The 21,757-nt window shown below is 46.8% G+C and overlaps 1 protein-coding gene and 1 long non-coding RNA gene across 3 annotated transcripts in view; one reads left to right on the top strand and one right to left on the bottom strand.

The window, feature by feature from the left end:
- The window catches only part of ADAMTS17 (ADAM metallopeptidase with thrombospondin type 1 motif 17), a 157,258-nt gene that overhangs the window by 112,590 nt on the left and 22,911 nt on the right, over window positions 1-21,757 (top strand). For both annotated transcript variants that reach the window (XM_077317337.1, XM_077317338.1), the window contains 4 exons: window positions 1,649-1,729; window positions 10,197-10,354; window positions 14,830-14,989; window positions 16,284-16,419. In XM_077317337.1, coding sequence (XP_077173452.1) covers window positions 1,649-1,729; window positions 10,197-10,354; window positions 14,830-14,989; window positions 16,284-16,419 — 535 coding nt within the window. The remainder of the gene's footprint in view (window positions 1-1,648; window positions 1,730-10,196; window positions 10,355-14,829; window positions 14,990-16,283; window positions 16,420-21,757) is intronic.
- LOC143827634 (uncharacterized) lies at window positions 228-19,950 on the bottom strand. The gene is made up of 3 exons (XR_013227368.1): window positions 19,739-19,950; window positions 10,438-10,467; window positions 228-783 (listed from the first exon to the last, which is right to left on the bottom strand). It is a non-coding gene; the product is annotated as an uncharacterized LOC143827634 (long non-coding RNA).

The following is a 21,757-nucleotide window of genomic DNA, read 5'->3' on the forward strand; positions in this document are numbered from 1 at the left end:
ACCCTACAGCAGGGTTAGTCAACCTGTGTTCCTCCAGATGTCCATGGACTACAATTCCCACGAGCCCCTGCCAGCAGGGGCTCATGGGAATTGTAGTCCATGGACATCTGGAGGACCACAGGTTGACTACCCTTGCCCTACGGGATCACCATAAGCAGCTGCAACTTAATGGAAGTTTGAACCACCGCCATACTCTATTTAATATCCTGGAAGAAGAGAGTGTTTTGACCTGTGAAAGCCAAGAAGGGCCCTGGCATGAGATGGCTAGGGTTAATTGCACAATTGTCTTTCTAAAAACGATAAAGTAACATGACACACAGTAGTTTTGGGGCATGTTCCAAGGTGACTACCTAACAATGGTGGCTGGGTGTGATTACAAGGTGTTTGCCTGTTTTATTTTATTTTTTTTTCCCCTGTGTCATTAATCACTTCTTTCCTGTCTGGTGGTTGCGGTCGGTTGGGTCCGTCTGTCAGTGGCCAAGTTTCGCCGACAGATTTTGGCCCTGTTAGAATTTGCCTATCGGGATGTAATTTTAGTATCTTGAGTCGGACGTCGGGGAAGGGGGGAGGGGACAAAACAACAACGCCGAGTGATGTGTCAGACTTCTGTATGCTTTAATGCGCACGGATTCCATCACTAAAGGCACAGCTCTGTGGCAATGCACTTTCTAATCAGCAAAAAGGGCCAATCCGTCAGGCTGGCCTCAACAAGAGTCTTGACTCGCATTCCTGCTGCCGCAGTGCTCTTCCCTCCGGGGGATGTTGAGTTGTTTCTTTGGTAACCTGAGGAGTGGAGAAGAAAACAAAAGGGATTGATATGCAGTCAGGTAGGGAGATCTGGTGACATGGAAAGGCACAGTCGGGGTGAAGAGAGCCAAGGGAGAACAAAAGGGGGACATAAGAATGCACATCAACAGGGGCACCCTTGGGGCACCCTTGGGGTCTTGTCACCTTGCCTCTCGCAGAGTCCTGGATGAACAGCAATCGTGAACAATTGGAAATAAGAAGGAATCACAAGCAGGAGTGGCCAAACTGTGGCTTTCCAGATTTCCATGGACTGCAATTCTCAAAGGCCCCTGCCAGCATGTGTCTGGTTTAGTGCCTGGCCTCAGCACCTTGTGACTGCCATTTTTATGATGGTGCCCCCTCACCCCTTGATTCCAAAAATTCAGAAGCCGAACAAGATTTGGGGATCCTCTCTTCAAGAGCTGTTGCTGAGTCAAAGGCAGTGGGCCTCAGGCCTAACTCTGCATAGGGTAGCTTTTTGCAGTTATGGGAAGGTGTGTGAAAGGAAGGGTTACCTGTAGACACAAAAGAACTGAATTATCAGAGCAAGGATGTGTGGCTGAAACAAACCAGGGGTCTTTGCCTGTAGGAAAGAGGTGTTGATTCAGGGGTTCTCATCCACTCCATATAATCAAGCACACCAACAGAAGATTAACCTGGCGTTATTTCTCACTTAATGCACGCACACAGAGAGATTTTCTTCTTTGCTCCTCAGGTTTAAAGCACTGGGATAATGTCAATTGGTGGTGGTTCAAAAAATTTATACTGTCCACATGATAAACTGCTAGAATCCGCTTTCTTTTCCCTCCGCCTTTTTGGTTGTTCTTCCTGTGTCCTTTACATATTTGCTTTGTTTGCCCAGGTTATATTGAAGCAACCGTGATCCCTGCAGGAGCTCGACGGATCCGTGTGATGGAGGATAAACCCGCTCACAGTTTTCTGGGTAAAAACAGAGGGGGGCAGAAATATTTGATTATTACTCCTTTATGTGGCGCAGAGTGGTAAGGCAGCAGACATGCAGTCTGAAGTTCTGCCCATGAGGCTGGGAGTTCTATCCCAGCAGCCAGCTCAAGGTTGACTCAGCCGTCCATCCTTCCGAGGTCGGTAAAATGAGTATTCAGCTTGCTGGGGGGTAAACGGTAATGACTGGGGAAGGCACTGGCAAACCACCCCGTATTGAGTCTGCCATGAAAACGCTAGAGGGCGTCACCCCAAGGGTCAGACATGACTCAGTGCTTGCACAGGGGATACCTTTACCTTTTATGTCATGGCATTTTGCTATGGTGTAAAATAATTAGGGAAGAAGATCATATTTGATATCTGGAATTACCGTTCTTCTGTATTAATGTCTTTTAAACAAAATATGTCAAATCGACATGGCTTCAGCTGTGGAGGTCTAAGCTGGCCTGGGGTCATCTAATTGTTTAGCCAAAGTACAGGCTAAAGGGGGAGGAAGTTGATCACTGCCTGAGAAGAGCAGGGTAGAACAAACTGGGGTTTAAAATGGTGTCATAAAACTGCATTGCATCCTTTCAAGCCCATGGAGGTCAATGGCCTTTAAAGGGTATAATTCGGTTTAGGGTTTCACAGTCAGGGTTTTTTTTTTGTTTGTTTGCTGTTGTTGTTGGTTTATATGGTGAGGTCACGGTACTTTTACAGAGTGCAAGATGGTCATTCCCTGCCCTCAGGAGAGCCAGTCATGCAGTTGATGGCTGACTTACCTGCCGGGATTGTTGCTGGGATAAAATGGAAGAGAGGAGGACAGTGTAAGCTGCTTTGGGGTCCCCACAGGGAGAAAGGCATGGTGTGAGTGAAGTAAATAAATTAAGCTCTGTAGTTTACCACAAGGGAAGTGAAGAGTGGGGTAAACAGGGAAGAGGAGATGAAAAGATTAGATTTTAAATTAGATTCAGCTAACAACTTTGGAAGTTCCTATTTGCTTTAGAACAGGGGTGGCCAAACTGTGGTTTTCCAGGTGTCCAAGTCAACAGTTACCATGAGCCTCTGCCAGCATGTTAATTGGAGTCCCTGAACATCTGGAGAGCCACAGTTTGGCCAACCCCTGTTCCATCAAAGACCTGATTGTTGTTGCTAATGAAGAATTATCAAAATAGTTGGACACACTTTATACTTTCTTCAATTTATCTTTTCTTCCATCTTGGTCAAAGAAACATTAATCCATCTCTCTCTTATTTGTGTGTGTATGTGTGGAATCGAAGAAGGATTACCTCTTCTAGTGCTTTCTATGGACCAGGAATTAGGCATTTAAAAACAAATACCTTTTCTTCAGAACAGTTGATTCTGGAGATTCAGTAGTTGATTTTGAACTTGTACTATTCCTCTATCAGTATTGTCCTTACATTGTGCAACACCAGGAAAGTAAAGGCATTTATGGGATGGAGAAAGTGGATTGGTACAACATTCTCTCCCTCTCTCATAGGACTCCATCCAGGGCACCCAATTAAGTCAATGGGAAATAGATTGAGGATAATAATGATAATGATAATTGTGTACTGTCAAGTTGCAGTAGATTTATGGTGTCACAGAATACCAAGGCCCTGGATACAGCTCTGACTGATAAAGAACATCTAGATTCAATGCTTATTAGCCACTAGGCAGCTGCAGCTGAGCAGTTAGATGAGGAATCACAGTTAAGAGGCTGTGAGGTGTATGGTTAATTTCCCCGCCCGGAGCTGACAGTTCGGGGTCAGCCAGCAATCTGATCTCCTCCAGGATCCCCAGGCCCACAAGATCACCATCAGTGCAGGTTTAGAGGGGATTAACGGTCTCAACTCAAGTCAGCACACCTCAGAGCTCAGCACCAGCAATCAGTGGCAGAGGAGAAAAAATATCAACAGGGGAGATACGAAGCAGCTGTCATTGGCATGATGTGAGATTTGAAGCATATAAAAACACAAGGGCAAAGCCCTCCAGCGTGGATTCAGCACATTCCCTGAGAGACTGATTTGTTGCTGCCGTATTGGATTTGATTTTGGAAAACTGACCTTGACTTGCTTAGAAAACTCTTGTACAATTTACAGACTCTGTTAATTAACTCGCCCGTTTCTTGTTTGTAAAAAAGACATCTGAGAAAGAACACCTGCATAATGACTACAAGGCACTCAACCAAATCCCCATCAAGGACCACTGACCACTGCCCCTGTATGTGTGGAGCAGAAGTATACCGAGATGGATATTTGTGCTGCTTACAACTTGATATGCTTTAGGATGCTTAGGGCTAATCCTGCATTGAGCAGGGGGTTGGTATGGCCCCTTCCAACTCTATGATTCTATGATTCTATGATATGCATCTAAGGATGAATGGTAGGCCACCTTTGAAACCTAGTATGGCTGTATAAGTATTTGGTCATGCTGTTTGGCCTCTGTAATACCCTAGGAACGTTCCATGGATTTATGAATGCTATTTTCTGGGACTTGCTGGATCATTTTGTCATAACAAGTTGAACGCCCAAACATGTGCAAGCTGCCCTGCAACATCTCTGAAAATATGCATTCAGTCTGGGTGTCATGGAATTCTTGGGGATGCCTCATCAACCCACAAGACATAAAGATGGACCCTCAAAAGATGAAGACTATGCTGTCCTGTCAGGCACCTCGGAATTGGAAGGACATCTAGTATTTCCTGGGCTTTGCCAACTATTGTCACGAGTACATCCTGAACTTTGCCTCCCTAGCTGTGTTGTTTTGGCCCCAAGAACCTTTCCATTGGTCAGCAGAGGTTCTACAGGATTTCTAGGAGCTGAAGACTTGGCTTGCAACCAAGTCACTGCCACATTACCCAGATTCAAGCCTACCGTTCGTAACAGAGACTGACGCAATCGGAGCTGTGTTATCCCATCAAGAAACCCTCACTGAATTCTTACAACCCTGTGCCTACTAATCATCATAACATAATATCACTGAGAAAAATGGCACCATTTGGGAGCAGAACCTACTAGCTATTAAGTCAGCTTTTGAGGTTTGACAGCATCACCTTGAAGGTGCCCAAAGCAAGTTTGAAGGTGACCAAAGCAAGTTTGTACAGACCATGATAACTTTGAATGCCTGCAAACGGCCCACCCATTGAACCAGCTCCAGATCTGGTGGGTCCTGTTTGCCTCCGTGTTTAATTTTACAGTTACTTGGAAGTTCTGGTGACCATTTTCATAGTCTCTAGACAGACCAAGGATCTGTCTGGCAGGCATGCAGGCCTGCTTCTTCCATTATGCAATCCCACTGATCCCTAGAAAGGACAGAGGGGAGCCTGAGGGAGGGACTTCAGTGCCATAGAGTCTACCTCCTAGAGTGGCTATCTTCTGTGCAATGACTTCTGTTGCCTTGATATCAGTTGTAATCCCAGGAAATTTCCATCCACCATTGTTGGCCACCCGAGCCAGAGAACAAACATCATGGGTGTCTGCTCACACACTTTCAGGTCTTTCTTTGCCTGTATAACAGCTAGAGACTTGCTAGTTTTTAAAAACGAAATCTCAGATGTTCAGGAAGTTGTATTTTGTGCCCCAGGCAACATTTCTGCAGGTTCTGTTCCTCCCTGAGGCCGAAAAGCATCCAAGATTACAACGTGCCATTCTTCTGATCTCTTGCCTATTTCTGCTTTCTTTTCGACTGGTGGAGCTGCCAGGATTTTTGTTTTGTTTCTTGGTGTCTTTTGGGTTTTTTTTTTTTTGGTGGGCTAGAGTTAACGCCTACACAGAAGACTTTGACATAGCAAACCTCTGGGAGAACAAAGCGTGCCAGTGTGCTCAGAGGCCTGCAAGCGCACTCTGCCGTTTCGGGGCCAGCAATGGTGTTTGCCTTGGTCGGAGCACGATGCTCGCTTGCCAGTTGAGATTTGTCAGACGTCACTTGGGGTGAAGACAGACGTGATATAAAAAGAGAGCTCCCCTCGCTTCTCTCCCCGCGTCCGGCTCCCTCTCTCAGGCTTGCAGCAACAGGAACGGCATTCCCATGAAGCCGCTGCTGACTCAGCACCGAATCTTGCCCCCAATCCCACGACTTACAAGGGCTGGCCTCCTTTTAAATAGCCAGCACAATAGTGCATTTGTCCATCAATCCACTACCTCGTTTACCGTTTTATAGGAAACTTTTAAAATATATTCTCCGGGGATCGGAGGGATGCGCAGTGACATCACCACACACCTGCCAAAAGAGTGCCCTGCACTGCTAGCTTCCATTTCAGCCTGGCAGGACACTTTTTTTTTTTTTTACAAAGCTGAACTGCAGAGAGGAAAAGGAATTTAGACTGAACACTGGGAGGGAAATTCCACAACAGCTGCGTTGCGCTCAGGAAGTTGCACCTGTCTTTAGCCCTAGTGTGAAGCATCTTAGGCACTAGCTGTGCCTTGCAATCAGACATATGTTGAGAGGCTGTAGCTGGGAACTCAATTCCCAGGTGTGCAGGGGACCGGTTTGGACCAGGGATGCAGCAAGGGACAAGAAGGGCCTTCAGGCTGCCCCCCTCCATGCTGCTTCCCCAACCTGAAACGTCAGCTCCTAACAACTTGGCAGCACTGGTGTATTCACTCAGGTATTTTATCTGTGCCATCAGATATTTTAAAATATACGAGCTCCAATAAAATGTTTATCATTGCTTTCATCCCTAACCTTTTTGGTTCTCGCGGGCTCCAGGTGTCCTATTGGGGAACCTCCCCCCCCCCCCAAGAAAAGAAAACATTATAGGTCAGAAAAACAGTACTTGTTTGGTGTAGTGGTTTGGTGTAGTGGTTAGGAGTGCAGACTTCTAATCTGGCATGCCAGGTTCGATTCTGCGCTCCCCCACATGCAGCCAGCTGGGTGACCTTGGGCTCGCCACGGCACTGATAAAACTGTTCTGACCGGGCAGTGATATCAGGGCTCTCTCAGCCTCACCCACCCCACAGGGTGTCTGTTGTGGGGAGAGGAAAGGGAAGGCGATTGTAAGCCGCTTTGAGACTCCTGGTGCAGAAAAGTGGGATATAAGAAACAACTCTTCTTCTTCAAGGAATATCAGGGCTCTCTCAGCCTCTCCCACCTCACAGGGTGTCTGTTGTGGGGAGAGGAATGGGAAGGCGACTGTAAGCCGCTTTGAGCCTCCTTCGGGTAGGGAAAAGCGGCATATAAGAACCAACTCTTCTTCTTCTTCTTCTTGGTGGGTGGAAGAGGGCAGAACAAAGCTCCAAGCTGGAGAACTGGGTTTGGTTCCCCACTCCTCCTCCCCATGCAGCTAGCTGGGTGACCTCGGACCAGTCAGGTTCTCTCAGAGCTGTTCTCACAGAGCAGTCCTGTCAAAGCTCTCTCGGCCTCACCTGTTCTGGAACTCATTCAGGGAGTGAAAAGCGGGGTATAAAAAACGTATCTCTTCTTCTACGGAAGTGGGGCTAGCTTTTACCTCCTGTGCTTTCTGCCATATGTGACTTTGGGTCAGTGCAGCCAAATTGCAGCTTAGATGTAGCACTGTGATTTTTGTTCTTGTAAGTTTTTTTGTTCAGTAGAGAGAAAGCATCCGGGGACAGGGCATTCAGCTTATAGTGGAGAGTAAGTTCAAAAGAAGGGGTTTAAATGTTCCCCGTTCCCCTCTAAAGTCGCAGTCACGGGGGCTATATTTTATAAATGCCGAAAATGCCTCCCCACCAAGAATCAGTGAGCCGCAGGTAGCATCCTGATCTGGCATCTCGGGCTCTGCCCAGTGTTACAGATGGTTAAGCAGGCCTAGGTCAAGGGTTGCTAATCAAGACCGTGGACTACAGTTCCCATAAGCCCCTGCCAGCACATGCTGGCAGGGGCTCATGGGAATTGTAGTCCATGGATATCTAGAGAGCCACAGTTTGGCCAAGTGCTTTGAGATGGGATGAGTTCAGGCTAGGCTGGGCCATCCCAGTCAGGCCTTATTACTGAGTGTAAAATACCAGGGGAATTTTGTTTGCCTGATCAGTAGTTCAAGGATGAGTGGGACTTCTCCTCTCCCCCCCCATGCCCTCCGTATCCTACAGCCTGCTGCTGCACCACTCAAAGACCGACGGCTTTGTTATCCAAAGCCCCGAAGCAAAACATGGGCAACGATCCAAGCGGGTAAGCAGGATAATTGGGAAATCAAAGAGCTACAATTTCCTGCTGCTGGAACCTTAATCAGTCCTGAGGTCTATGCAAACACTACCGCGTGTAACCTCGGGGAGAAGCCTGGAGCTGATTACCCTTCTAGCATTTCGGCCAGGCAGGTCTTGGTTCCGCTGTGATCCAGGTTGGGCTCTTGGGAAGCTAAACCAGTTTGACAAGAAATGGACGCTCCCTTCTCTGTGAGCCGTCCCCCTCCGCCTCTGTTTGTCCCCACTCTGCCTAGTTTGAACACAAACCACCTCGCACAGTAAAATGCCCGTATCCACAAACTGGGAAGTGAACTTGGAAACAAGATTCTTTTAAGTATCATAAAACACTGGCTTCATGCAAGTTTGGAGGAGTGAATGACTTTCCTTCACTAGGTTGGAGAAACCATTGTCCGTAACTTAGTCGGTCGGTTTGTTGGGCCCACAGAGCATACTCCCTTTTTTTACAAAACTATCGAATGATACAAGATTTGTTGCAAAGAAGTTTTTTTTTAATGAAGTTGGGGAGACTTTGGCTCCATTCCTGGGGTGTTTGGGGGGGTTTTCAGTCTTCTACACACCCCAGAGAACTAAATGCTCAAGATCAAAAGCACGCAAAGAGAAACACAGTTCGATCTTCCACCCAGAGGAGATTCCAGATAAATGCCTATTGAAAAATGGGCAATTGCAGACCCAGGAAATGTAAAGGCATTCTACTTTAGAAAAGATTTTTTAATCCCCGGATGAAAAAAGAATTTTTAGACTTATTTTGTATTTGAACTGTGTGTGTAACTTCTGATGAAGATAAACACAAAGTTTTGTGTATTTATTGTGTACACTACTGATATGTGTGTGATCTGTAGGGAAGCATTCCCTTTGTATGGCTTTTTAAATATTTTGATGACCTTGAGCTCTGTTTTATTGTTTATTTAATATATTTTTATACTTTTGTGTTCATCAACTCCTTTGGTTCTCACCTGTGTTTCAGGTTGTTGTTTTTTTGTTTTCCTTTCTTTTCTGTTGTTTTGTCGTTTCTACTGCTCAGAGAACAGACTAACCCAGCTCCCTACCTTGCTATATCCTCTTAATACTAGTTTGAACCAGCTCCTTTCCCAGCAAGAGTTTTGAGAGGCAACACTTCTTCCATCAGACGATGAGTAAAGAAGGGAATCTTGGCTCTCAGGCCTTTGTATTCTGAAACTCTTATTGGTTCTCCTGGACTCAAATCTAACTGCTCTACTGTTCTTGAAAGTTTTTACGAATGTATTCTGTATTTGTGACTTTAGTGAAATGATTTGTAAGCTGCTTTGAGCTTCAAAGGGGAAAGGTGGGATACAAAAGTTTTCACAGATATGTCTAAAAATCCACATATGCACTTGAGGGCCACTCGGCATAAAAATGAAGAAATTGGCTTCTTTGCCAGTTTTGAACGCAGTTGGGGTTGTGAATGTTACCTGATACAAAACGAAATGCCCCTGTCTGAACTAAACCAGCGCATCATTGAGAAAGATTTACTGTGCTGAAAGATTTACTGGGCTTGGCTGAATTCTACCCTTTATCGCTATGCCGAGGCAGGCAATGGGAAACCCCCTCTAAACATTTCTTTCTTTCTTTCTTTCTTTCTTTCTTTCTTTCTTTCTTTCTTTCTTTCTTTCTTTCTTTCTTTCTTTCTTTCTTTCTTTCTTTCTTTCTTCATATCATAATGACACAATTTAAAACCAGTTAAATGATCTTAACATTTAAAGAAGCCAGAACAGCCAGGAAAGGTCCCCATCCCACCTACCTGAATATCTTCCACTGTTCACCCAGATTGGAGATAGTGTAGAATGCCGGGGCGGGGAGATGAGAAGGAGGGAAGTCCATGTAATTTCAGTCCACCATGATCTCAGCCATAAGCCTGGTTTTGCAGGCCCTGTGAAATCTTGACAGCCCTCACGTCAAACATCCCATGTGGCTACTTTAATTTGGCTGTGGCTTAACACGTACATTAAAGTAAATGGCTAAGGGGTCACTCTGTTTAGGATTGTAAGTAGTTGGATAAACCCATTTGCAGTTAAGAATTAGGATAGATGTTGTCTGTAGCAGCAACTGGGGGGGTGATTCTAAATGATCACAGCAAAGAGAATGGCGTAAGATCCTTGGAATCCCCCATTGGGGAGAATTGGGGGGAGTTAAAACCTAATAAAGAAAATGGCGAAGGAAAGTCAGTAGTCCTCAGAATGTGATGTTTGCTTCTGAGGGACATTGGCCAACCTTAGCGAGGCTAAGCCACAGCAGTCGGTCTCCAGTGACAGATCTGTTTCCCATGCCATGTTGATCTTTTTTTTCCAGCTTTGAAAGATTCCAGTAAGAAATCTATTAATAGTGACTGGAAAATTGAACTTCCCGGGGAGTTCCAGATCGCGGGAACTACCGTCCGGTACGTGAGAAGAGGCCTGTGGGAGAAAATCTCAGCCAAAGGACCTACTAAAATACCCCTCCACTTGATGGTAATTTTAAGCTATTTTGATGGATTGTCTTTATTCTGTGATCTTTGTTTTAAAAATTCCAAAGTAACGGTGTGCTTCCTTACCTGTTTCCTGACATGACTGGCTTTTGAGACCTGAAGAGAGAGAGAGAGATTACTGAAAATTAGGGTGGTGCCGTGAACTCTGTCCATTTTGAAGAAGAAGTAGAAGAAGAGTTGGTTCTTATATGCCGCTTTTCCCTACCCGGAGAAGGCTCAAAGCGGCTTACAGTCGCCTTCCCATTCCTCTCCCCACAACAGACACCCTGTGGGGTGGGTGAGGCCGAGAGAGCCCTGATATCACTGCTCAGTCAGAACAGCTTTATCAGTGCTGTGGGGAGCCCAAGGTCACCCAGCTGGTTGCATGTGGGGGAGCGCAGAATCGAACCTGGCATGCCAGATTAGAAGTCCGCACTCCTAACCACTACACCAAACTGGCTCTTTTGGACTAGGAACACCTGATTTCAGTTCTTTCGATTGGCTCCGAAACTGCCTGTATGACCTGACTCTCCTAGCCCAACCTGTCATGATAAAACGCTGGATGGATGAATGCAAAAGCGGATCTGAATCTGAACTATGAATGCCCTTTATCGGACTCCCTGTCTTCTAAACAGTGGAGGAGCACAACCAATTTTTCAAGATCTTTTTCCTACTCATCTTTTTTTCAAGGATTCCTTCAAAAACCTTTGCCAAAATCCGGTGGACGGCACAGAATCAACGCTCTTGTTCTAGAACTCTGGACCAGCTGAGTCATATCAAGAAGTCATATCGTTGTTCTTTTCTTTTTAAAGGTTTTTAGAAATAAGGGAAGGGGGCCAAAAAAGAGAAAGCGAAACTGAGCAGTACCAAGGGGAGAAGTTGACATACAAGGAAGAAAAATTAAAAATGCATCTCAAGTCCGTGCTAAATCCCGGATCTGAATGTTTTGCTTTAGAATTTAGAAAGCGTTTTCCACTCAGGCACGGCCCTGATCTCACCACCATCCTGCAGGGGTGCCCCTAAGACCCTCTAAGCAGCTTCCAGCAGCTACTCACTACAGGGGAAACCCAGAGCACATAAAAAACCCTGGCTTTCTTGGGGAACTTGCCTGTCCTTTCCCCAACAGGGGAATCTCTAAAGACTCCCCACCATCTTCCGGACTTCACTGTGAAAACCTTTGCGGTCTAAACTGTGGTGGGGCACGCACTGACAACATGCACACCCACCTGTGTGGAAGCAGCATGGCCTCCATTTGAAACCAATTAAACGCATCTGTGCTCACGTGCATATGTGCATCTAATGTGTTCTGACACGGTTGCTCAGAATTGGTTTCATATGGGTGCTTAGATTTCTCCCGTCTTGTTCTCAGATTGAGATAATAAGGATCACTCTCTCTCCCTCTCTTTTTGTTAAAGGAGTTTGGCCTTTAGAAATATATATATATATATATATCCAGGGCATTTCTCCAAATGCGTTACTGTAAGTATGTTTCTTGGATAAATGAGTATTTGTGTAGGGAAGGCCTATTTCAGGCCCCAACTTGGCAACCAAAGACCATCCCATCCCCCAAGACGCTTCCCAATACAACGGCTTCCTCCGAGCTGTGCTGCAAAAGCATCTCGTTCGCATAAATACGGGCAGGGTGGGGCTTTCACTTCTTGCGCTGGCGAGTGCTGAGCCGTTTGGATCCTGCAGAAAGCTTTTTGCAAACTATAGCTGATTGTCTCGTCCGTCTTAGGTTTGGCCTCCGACTCAGACTCATAAAGCTCCCTCTGTAGCTACAGATGTGTCTTTTATTTTTTTCCCCCATTTTGCAAAAAGATATTTGTCTGTTTTCATACCGATCGGGGGCTGGGGGCGGAGAAAACCCCGGCGAAGAGTGCCTGCTTTCATCATGTTAAAGGACTCGAAGGGCCTCAAGGGTTATCTGGCCCAAAATTCCCATGGAGCCTGGATCTACCCAAGCAGTCCGGTGCAAAAGTTTGCTGAATATGGCTCTGAACTCATCCTGCCATTTCCTCTTTGAATCAGAATGGCTGAGATATGGGTAGGAACTGCGCAGTGCAGGTTAGGATTGTTTTAAAGCCATGGCTCTGCCAGCAGCCGCCACCACAGCACAAGAATCTTCACCGTGGGACCGAAGGTAATCCGTGGCAACCATGTTGTGCTGACTCCGCCTCCTGCAGCAGCCATCTTGTGACTCCGCTTCCCACCCTGGGTCAGAATTCCAAAGGTGCCCATAGGCTCAAATAAGGTTAGGGGGCCATCTGTATCAAATTGCAGAAATCAGACCCTTGTTAATATTTGGATGGGAGACCACCAAGCGGGGACTGGGTTGATGTGAGGAAGAAGACAATGTCAAACCACTTCTGCTTGTCCCTTGCTTTGGCAAACCCATCATCCTTGGGTCCACTTGTGGCTCAATGCAACTTGAAGAGGAAACAGGTGAATAGCCCTGTTCTCAGGGGCAGTTCTTCCATTTGTTGGGTGTGGCTGTTCCAGGGTCTTTGTACTACTCCCCAGTAACCCCTGTGAGGAAGTGGCCTATCTCTGCTCCTTCTTGTTCCTGATGAGGTTCTTGAATATCATAGCAGGAGGCCAGAGGACAACTCCCACCAAGATTATCCTAATGCTTCCCACCAGGAGACATGATGTTGGACACTAGCATAGGTGAGATTTGAAACATTCACGGAAGAGGGGCCAAAAGTTTCAGGAGTTTGGGTTTTCCCTGAAGAAGGGGAGCGCCGTCATGCTCTCATGCCCATGCACCATGCAAGAGGGGGAGAGATTCCATTGCATCTTGCGCTAGAATAAGAAGTGGCGGCCCTTTTATATATTTGCTAGCTATAAAGCCCGTTGTGCGGAAAGAAAAATGGGCTCTAGAAACCTATCGTAGCTCTACGATGCCTCCTATTGGCCGGTCTGTCCTGCATTCACTTGCACCGCAAGGCAGCTTAGCCTGGTCAAAATTAAAGACGAGTTCCGAGCTGAATTCTGAATCCGCAGAGAGTCTTGGGGAGGGGAGGGGTGGGGTTGCAGCTTTTCCTCTTGCATCTTCAGTCTGGTGTATATTGGGGACGAGGAGGGGAGAAGCTGTACCTAACTCCTTGTATTCTGCAAGGCTGAAGCACGGAGAGATGCCTCCAGCTATCCGAGGGTCAGATCGTTTCTCGTTGGCTTCGCACCAGACGACGCATCGCAGTGTTTGTTGATGGTTCGATTTGTTCAGTTAGGCCTCTTAGCACCTCCAGCTAATTCAATAAGTGCACGTCCCATTTCGCTGCAACGAGATACTGTATCACCTGCTGCTTCTTCCAGACCCCACCGCCCTGTCTGTATCCCAGCCTCTGCCAGATCCACCCTCCAGCACACCTGAATTCCCCCGGACAAATTTAGACATGTATGATAAACAGCCTCTTAATTCAACAAATTCAAGAATGTTAATGAGTCGCTCGAAGAGAGAGGGCGGCTGATTTCACATTTCCGGCAGCCTTAATTGCTTCGGGTTGAGCAGCCAGGAGCAAGTGGGTGAGTAGGTGGGTGCGGAAAAGACTGAAACCCAAAGTTTTGTACTGAACACACATTCTTTAATTTTATGCTATGGTTCTCAATGACGGTAATAATAATTGTGCGCCAACAAGCCACAACTGACACACGGCAACCCAAGGACGACGGAGTTTCCAAAAAGAAACTTGCCATTGCTTGCCTCTGCCTAGCAAACCCAGTTTTCCTTGGGGGTCTCCCATCCAAAGACTGTGACTGACCCTACTTAGCTTCCAAATGCTGTGATGATATGATGATATGATGATGATGATATGATGATGATGATGATTATGATGATTATGATGATTATGATGATTATGATTATTATGATTATTATGATTATTATGATTATTATGATTATTATGATTATTATGATTATTATGATTATTATGATTATTATGATTATTATGATTATTATATACCGCCCTCCCCGAGGGCTCAGGGCAGTTTACAGAAAACAGGGAGGATACAATGAACACATGGTAACAGGTAGTAACAGCAGTAATATCATAACAATAATAATTTAACAAGATTATAACAGCATTACCATAAAATGGAAATTGTAAGAGCCTCAGCTCAACTCTTACTGGGCCCTGTGGGCAACCGATTAATGTTGGTCATAGAGGGGGGGAGCTTGAGGGCCAACCGGAAGGGGTGGTTTGGTCGACCTCAACCAAATGCCTGGCGGAGGATATTGGGCTATTCAGGGTGATTCAGGCTGCTTTCTTGAATGTAGGAATACAAAAAGCAGCATTCATTACAAATAATATGACGTTCATAAAAACTCAGGGCAATTTACCTCAGTGGAACCCACTAAATTAAAGCAATGATTGATCCTCGGAACTTCTTTGAAGAGAAACGAGATAAAAAGAATTTCAAAGCATGAGGCCAAGAAACTCTTTAAGTAATGGGCCTGTCTCTTGTTCTCTCTCGCAGGTGCTGCTGTTCCATGACCAAAACTATGGGATCCACTATGAATACACCATCCCTGTGAATTACTCTGCAGAAAACAGGAGTGAGCCGGAAACCCTGCAGGACTCCTTGTATATTTGGACACACAGCGGGTGGGAAGGCTGCAGCGTCCAGTGCGGAGGAGGTGAGCCCTGAGGAGCAAGGAGCCTCGAGGAGAGCCATGAGACCAGCAGGTGGAGAGGTCTAAGAGAGGGAAATGGTTGTGGCCCCCAATAATGGCCAGGCCTCCAGCCTTCTTGAGCCTATAGGCACATGCGGAATGTTGAAAGGCGGTGATGAGTACCGCAACAAAATGGCGGCCAAAGGAGGTGGGAGCAAGCCCAAAATGGCTGCCATGGGAGGTGGAATTGAACAGAATACCTTCCTCATATCTCTGGGAAGAAGGAAAAATTGATGGGACACTGGGACCACACTGAATAGGGGACTCCCAGGTGCATATCAGTCCTTCTGATCCTCCAGTGGAAAACACTTCCATTTGAAATAAGGGCAACCTGTAACAAGCCTTGTAGTGACAATGAAATCTAGAGAGATAATAAAATCAAACCTATGACGCTCTGTGGGAGTATCCCAGGGCTTGGCCTGTTGAATGCAGAACTTGCCTACCTAGTTAAACAGGGACTGTCCAAGGTCACCAGCAGAGAATGGGTGGTAGAAAGCCGGTGCGCACTGATCAGAGTTCTGGATGAGGATCTTGGGTGACCGAGTTCAAATCTCCACCGTACCATGGAAACTCATTGAGAGATCCTAGTTCCAACATAACCTATCTTGCAAAGGAAAGGAGGATATAAATAAATTAAGATTGAATCTAGCACATGTAAAACATATCCGTTCGTAGTTGCTGATTTATCTGGGGAAATCGGGGTGCTGCTGCTTCAGAGGTAGTTTTCAAAGTGAAAACTGTGTTGATTCTTGTTGTTGTTAGGTGCGGTCATGTACGACCCATCGTGACCCGATGGACAATGATCCTCCATGCCTTCCTGTTCTCTACCATTTCTTGAAGTCCATTTAAGTTTGCCTTAAGTTAAAAACTGTAGAGTGCAGCAAAAGGATAACAGCCTAAGAAGGGTCACTATTAAAAGAAGCCATACATCAACTGGGCATGGGGTCATTGTGAGTGGGCAGGGAGTTGTGAATTTCCTGCATTCTGCAGGGGGTTGGACTAGATGGCCCTAGCACTCACAATTCCTCCTTCGGTTTGGAAATTTTGCAAAACAGGTCTCTGCTTAAAGCTAGTTGGAATTCCATTGACATTAAATATCCCTTCCTGATATTTCCGTTTCTTAAGGATCCACCGTTGCTTTAAACCATTTTGACAAAGAGGGCAGTAATATGAAATTCCTTAAAGAATTAATGCGGTGGTATTTTAACAAGTAGGCCAGCAAAGGAATGATACCCTCCCGCCTTCGTTTTGCTTCCAGGAGAACGCAGGACCGTTGTATCCTGCACCCGGATTGTCAACAAGACCATGGTGTTGGTCAACGATAGCGCCTGTCAGCGAGTCACCCGTCCAGATCCTCAGGTCAGAAGATGCAACGTCCATCCCTGCCAATCCAGGTATGGGCCTAGCTATGGCCATTCCCAAATCTTTCTGCCTAAGATCCTTTTGTACACTTGAATTAGCCTTGGGTCTCTCATGTGGTATTTATGGGTATAAATGAGCACTCTGACCAATGTGCGTTTCATTGCTCATGTTCCGAACGAGTGGAAGCCAAAATGTCATAGTGCCTCATGTTGCACTTCCTTTGGAGGAGCATCCAGAATAATCGCTATGCCAAGCATGTTTAAAAGCACTTGGTCCCTAGAGTATGGGTAGTCAACCTGTGGTCCTCCAGATGTCCATGGACTACATTTTCCATGAGTCCCTGCCAGCATTTGCTGGCGGGGGCTCATGGGAATTGTAGTCCATGAACATCTGGAGGACCACAGGTTGACTACCCCTGTCCTAGAGGACTGCCTACCCCCTTATGCCTCCCGCGGGGCACTTCACTCTATGTGGAATGAAGGCTTCTTCAGGCGGAGCCATTCACACAGCACTCCTATGTGAATTTTCTGAAGGAGTACGTCGCAGAGACAGGGATGCCATTTGCGCGTGAACTAGAGAGGGGTGTCTGCCCCCCAATTATGTAACCATCCCACCCAGAAAGGTCCAGGTATTTTACAGATGGCACAGAGGCTCAATTGAACAGACTGGCTTGGCTGGTGCTGGGGAGATGTGGCTGTGTTTCGGCTGGCATGGCTTCAGTCTTGCAGCTTGTGGGTGCATTCGTTTGTTTGGGGAAGTGTGTATGCCGCCTTTCGGGAGAACTTGCTTGAGGTGGCTTACAAAATGATAAAAATCATAAAAAGTGAAAAGCATTAAAAACCCAGGCAAATGCTGCAGGAATTTTCAGCAGGTACCTAAAAAGAAAGAAGTCGCAGGGGGGAGATGTCACTTCTGGATGATGCTCTAGGAACTTATCTCTCTGGTAAAGCCCATAGTGACTAGAGGACATCCCTAGAGCATCACTAAAAGGCTGTTTTTCCCCATGCTCCTCAGTTTCTCAGGGGCGGGAGTTTGAAGCTGGGCAACCAGGAAGCCCAATTGTGGCAGTGTGGATTGTGATGCACAAATGGAAAAAATATCCAAAAAGGATCTCTGGCAGCAGAGAAGAGAGCTTAGTCTTTCGGAAGGAGTTCCAAAAAGGAAACTTCACATCAAAAAGAGTTGTTCCCTCTAAACATGCTTGGACCGTTTTCTGAAAACAAGCATAAATATAGATATTTAATAGCCTACCTCTTTTTGTTTTTCTGAGAGATTGTCAGGGCCCTCATGTTTCTTGGCTGTGCAGACGCAAGGCTGCTTGGAATTATGGAGTTCTGATACCTGCCCAGTTCCTCCGTGCGCATACCCAGCCCCTCCCACCTTGCTTTGAACTTTGACATGGATTGCAAGCAATTTGTGGACTGAGGCTGCAGGAAGGTCCTGCCCCAACCTGGTTCCATTGAACAGGGGGAATCTAAACTGCCTAGCTGCATGGTCTGAAGTCTTTTCCCTTCGTGTGGTTTCAGTACTGCTGCTTCGGGTGTGGAATTACCGAGCTGTACGTTACAGTCACAATAAAGGGCCATTATCCTGCATTGGACGAGCCAAGAGTGGCTGTGCTCATTGGTTCGTTTGGCCCCCCGCTCCATGGCAACAAACAGCCACACAGTGCTCCGCATCCAAGACGGCCACGCCTCCCTCTCCCCTACACATTCCCTCGCTCTCTCCTGGTCGACCACACATTCACACTTCAGGCGTCGCCAACTGGAAACGTTTCCCGAAGCACATTCCCGGCGTCTCCGTAGAATTTAAATTTCCACTTCTGTTTGCCCACCCAGATATTAGAAATGCATGCTTGGCATCGTCTCTGGCCGAGAACATCTTAAAGAGCCCGTTCTCTTTCACCGTGACCACGGTTTACTTCAGAGTTCAAGTAGAGATTTTTTGTAGCGTTGTTACGGTAACGTCTCCCGTTTTTCCACATCGGCCCCAGCCTCTGGTTATATGGGATTTTGAGAGTCTAGGACTAGGGGAATGGCAGCCCTATGGATTAATGTCTGTTAAATCTCCTTCGGCAAAATCTCTCTCATAGGCATGAGTCCTGAAATTGTCTTGACCGATGGAGTCATCTAATTCCTGTAGTGGGCAGGCTGACATTTCAGCTCGCTTTTTAAATGCATCCATTCCATCCTGTTATTGAGCATTTATATGCGCATTGTGCATTACTGAATTGTTTATATTGGGCCTAGCCCGAGCCTGTCCTGCAAGCTATTGTACTTTATGGCCTGTTTCATTGAAAACTGCTTAGGTAGGCTGTGTGTGTGTTTTACCTTGTCGATTCACTGTCATATTGTTTTTACGTGCTTCGAAAATGCTGTTTTGTTGAGTCTGAGGTGGGATTACGGTTGCCATCTCAGGGTCCAGAAATACGTGGAACTAGGGATGCCAGCCTCCCGGTGGGACCTGGGGATCCCCTGGAATTACACCCCATCTCCAGGCAACAGAGATCAGTTCCCCCAGGAGATATGGCCACTCAGAAGGCGAACTATATGGCATTATACCCTCCCCTCCCCAAGCCCCACCCTCTGTAAGCTCCACCCCCAAAACCTCTAAGTTTTCCCCAACCTGGATCTCCCCCCAATTGTACTATACAGTTACCAAGGAGCCATTTTCTCCGGTTCTTAATCTGGAGCTGAATAAATAGATATAAGGATGCAGGGATCTCCACTCCTACTTGTACCTGATGAAGGGAGCTTTGAGTGTCAAGAGCTTCTGCCTTGAAAGACTTTAAAGGCCCTGCAGGACTGGAATCTTGCTCAGCTACCGCAGATCAACACAATAACCCGGCTGAAAAGAGCTTCTTGTCACAGCCAGAGGCTTTGTTCCGCTTACGTTCCTCCACCCCCTGCCCTCTTTTAAAAATATTTTAGAAAGGCGTTTTTGTTGGTAGCCAACAAATGCATTCTGTAAACCAAACGTTGCTCAAGAAACCTCCCAGCTGATGCCCAGAAGGTGGCTCTAAATTTGGCCAGAACTAAGGTTAATGTCTCCCCACACCACACACAAAGTTTCCGGCATTCCCTTCCCACCCTAGCTGGCTTTTTGCCACAAGAGCATGAAAAGGCTCCTGTCGGAGGTCCAGCCTATCCATTCTGCCCACCCCTGTCTATCATCTAGGATTACTGGCTCTTCCTCTCCTTTCCTCACCGACCAGTGATCTGGAAACGGACAAGGGAATCTGAGTCCTTACGACCTCCTCCAGACAGGGGCTGGGGTTGGTGTCTCTTTCCCGGTTAAGCGAGGTCACAATGTGTGTTTTGTTCTCAGGGAAAGGCCGGCGTGGGGTCTAACCCCTCGGATCCTGAAGGAAAACGACCAGGGTGGCTCCTCCCGAGATTTCCACTCCTTCCCTCTCTGCCGTTCTCCTCCGTTTCTCTCCATCCTTTTCTCTCCTTTCACTGCCAAAAGCTATAGATCACGGCGAGATTACAACACGGTTGCTAGATTGAATTCAGGAGTTCCTGGACGGCGGCCCGTTCTTGCTCCAGGGCAGGGGTAGTCAAACTGCGGCCCTCCAGATGTCCATGGACTACAATTCCCAGGAGCCCCTGCCAGCGAATGCTGGCAGGGGGCTCCTGGGAATTGTAGTCCATGGACATCTGGAGGGCCGCAGTTTGACTACCCCTCTCCAGGGCCTCTGAGAGTCAATTAGTAACGTCGAATCCGCCACCTCCACCTCCCGCCCGATCGAAAAGCTGGCTGCATGATCATGCGGATCGAGCAACGCTGCATTTGTCGTCTTGCATGGTGTGTGTTGTGCGTGTTTTGTGAAAGAGGCTTTTTAGGAAGGGCTCCCTGCCGGCCGCTGGCTTTTGTCTTTCGTCTGTTTTCGCTCCTGCCCGCTCGGTTTCCTCAGCATCGAGTTGCAAAGTCGGAGACTTGTTTGGTTTGGGAGGCTAATCAGGTTGACAGGCCCGGAATGACAGAGTGGAATTCCAGCTTCCTGAAAGGCAGAGTCAATTGCTGCCTTTCCGTGAGTGCTTTGCCGGGCTCACACAGGGCTATTGTTCCAGCCGCTGCACTCTGACCAGGAATCCCTCTAATTATAGACTGGATCTTCCTTCCTGACAGCGCGTAGGAAGTACTTCGCAGAGACGGACGGATCGGTGTTTCTCAAAGACATTCCTCATTGCCGTGTGTCGTCCCCCAGTTGTCAGCCAAGGGTTGCTCTCAAATGCCCCAGCTCTCACCGAAAGCGCAAAGGAGTTCTTTGTGTGTTTGGAGACTTACACCCCAATTTTTTCCCTTCCCGGTGGGGACTAGAAACAGCTGACAGTGTTGTCTGAATGATCTTCAGGTGCAGTGCATGCACACAAAAGCTTCGCTTATACTGTTGTTCTTCCCTCTTCTATTGGTTCCTCACAACAAGCTTGTGAGGTAGGTTAGGCTATAGCGTGTGACTGGCCCAGGAAGCTTCTGTGACAAAGAGGGAATTCAGACCTGGGTCGTCTAGGGTTTCTGGACAGCCTCAGAACGGTTTCCTGAATGGGTGGGAGTTAATGAAGGTATTGGTGTATCCACTGTGCAAGCAGAAGAATCCCGACTCCTAAGCTCCCTATTGGCTTAGCTGCTCTGATGTCACAGAACAGAGAGACTTAACAGCTGTGTGTGCACAAGGATGTGAGAGACATTTGCTTAGATTAAATCACATACTTGTTAAACTTGAAGGGATTTTTTTTTACTTTTGTTAAAATAGCACGCCAGCTATGAGATTGACATGAATGAAACAAAACAAAACAAAACAAAACAGGTTATTAAAAACAATCGCAGCAGTGAAATTTTTAGTTGCAAAAAGAGAACAATTCACACAACGGCAGCTAAGCAAATAAGATCCCCTGAGCCCCTCCCACCAAAGGAGGCTTAACTGGTGCCTGGAGGTCAACCGTTGTTCGTGTGCTACCACAGGGGTAGTCAACCTGTGGTCCTCCAGATGTCCATGGACTACAATTCCCATGATCCCCTGCCAGCGTTCGCTGGCAGGGGCTCATGGGAATTGTAGTCCATGGACATCTGGAGGACCACAGGTTGACTACCCCTGCTACAGGACTGTAAATTGCTCTTGTTGGTGTCCATGGGCCGATCCTGCCCTTGTTCAGTTGTTATTTCTTTACTACAATTGGATAGATGATGTATGTTGCGTATACATTTGTAGATTACATCAAGATGCTCGAAATACAAGCAGTGAACAGTGTCGTCTACATGTCCAGGTCTGGTTCCAAGATCCTTTGCTCCTTAGGTGGAGGAAGAGACTGCATCTCTGGACCCGCGGTAGACTTGTTCTAGGGGGGGACCCCATCTTTGTAGGAAGAG

This window comes from Paroedura picta, chromosome 18 (genome assembly GCF_049243985.1).
Source record: "Paroedura picta isolate Pp20150507F chromosome 18, Ppicta_v3.0, whole genome shotgun sequence".
Classification (NCBI taxonomy): Eukaryota; Metazoa; Chordata; class Lepidosauria; order Squamata; family Gekkonidae; genus Paroedura; species Paroedura picta.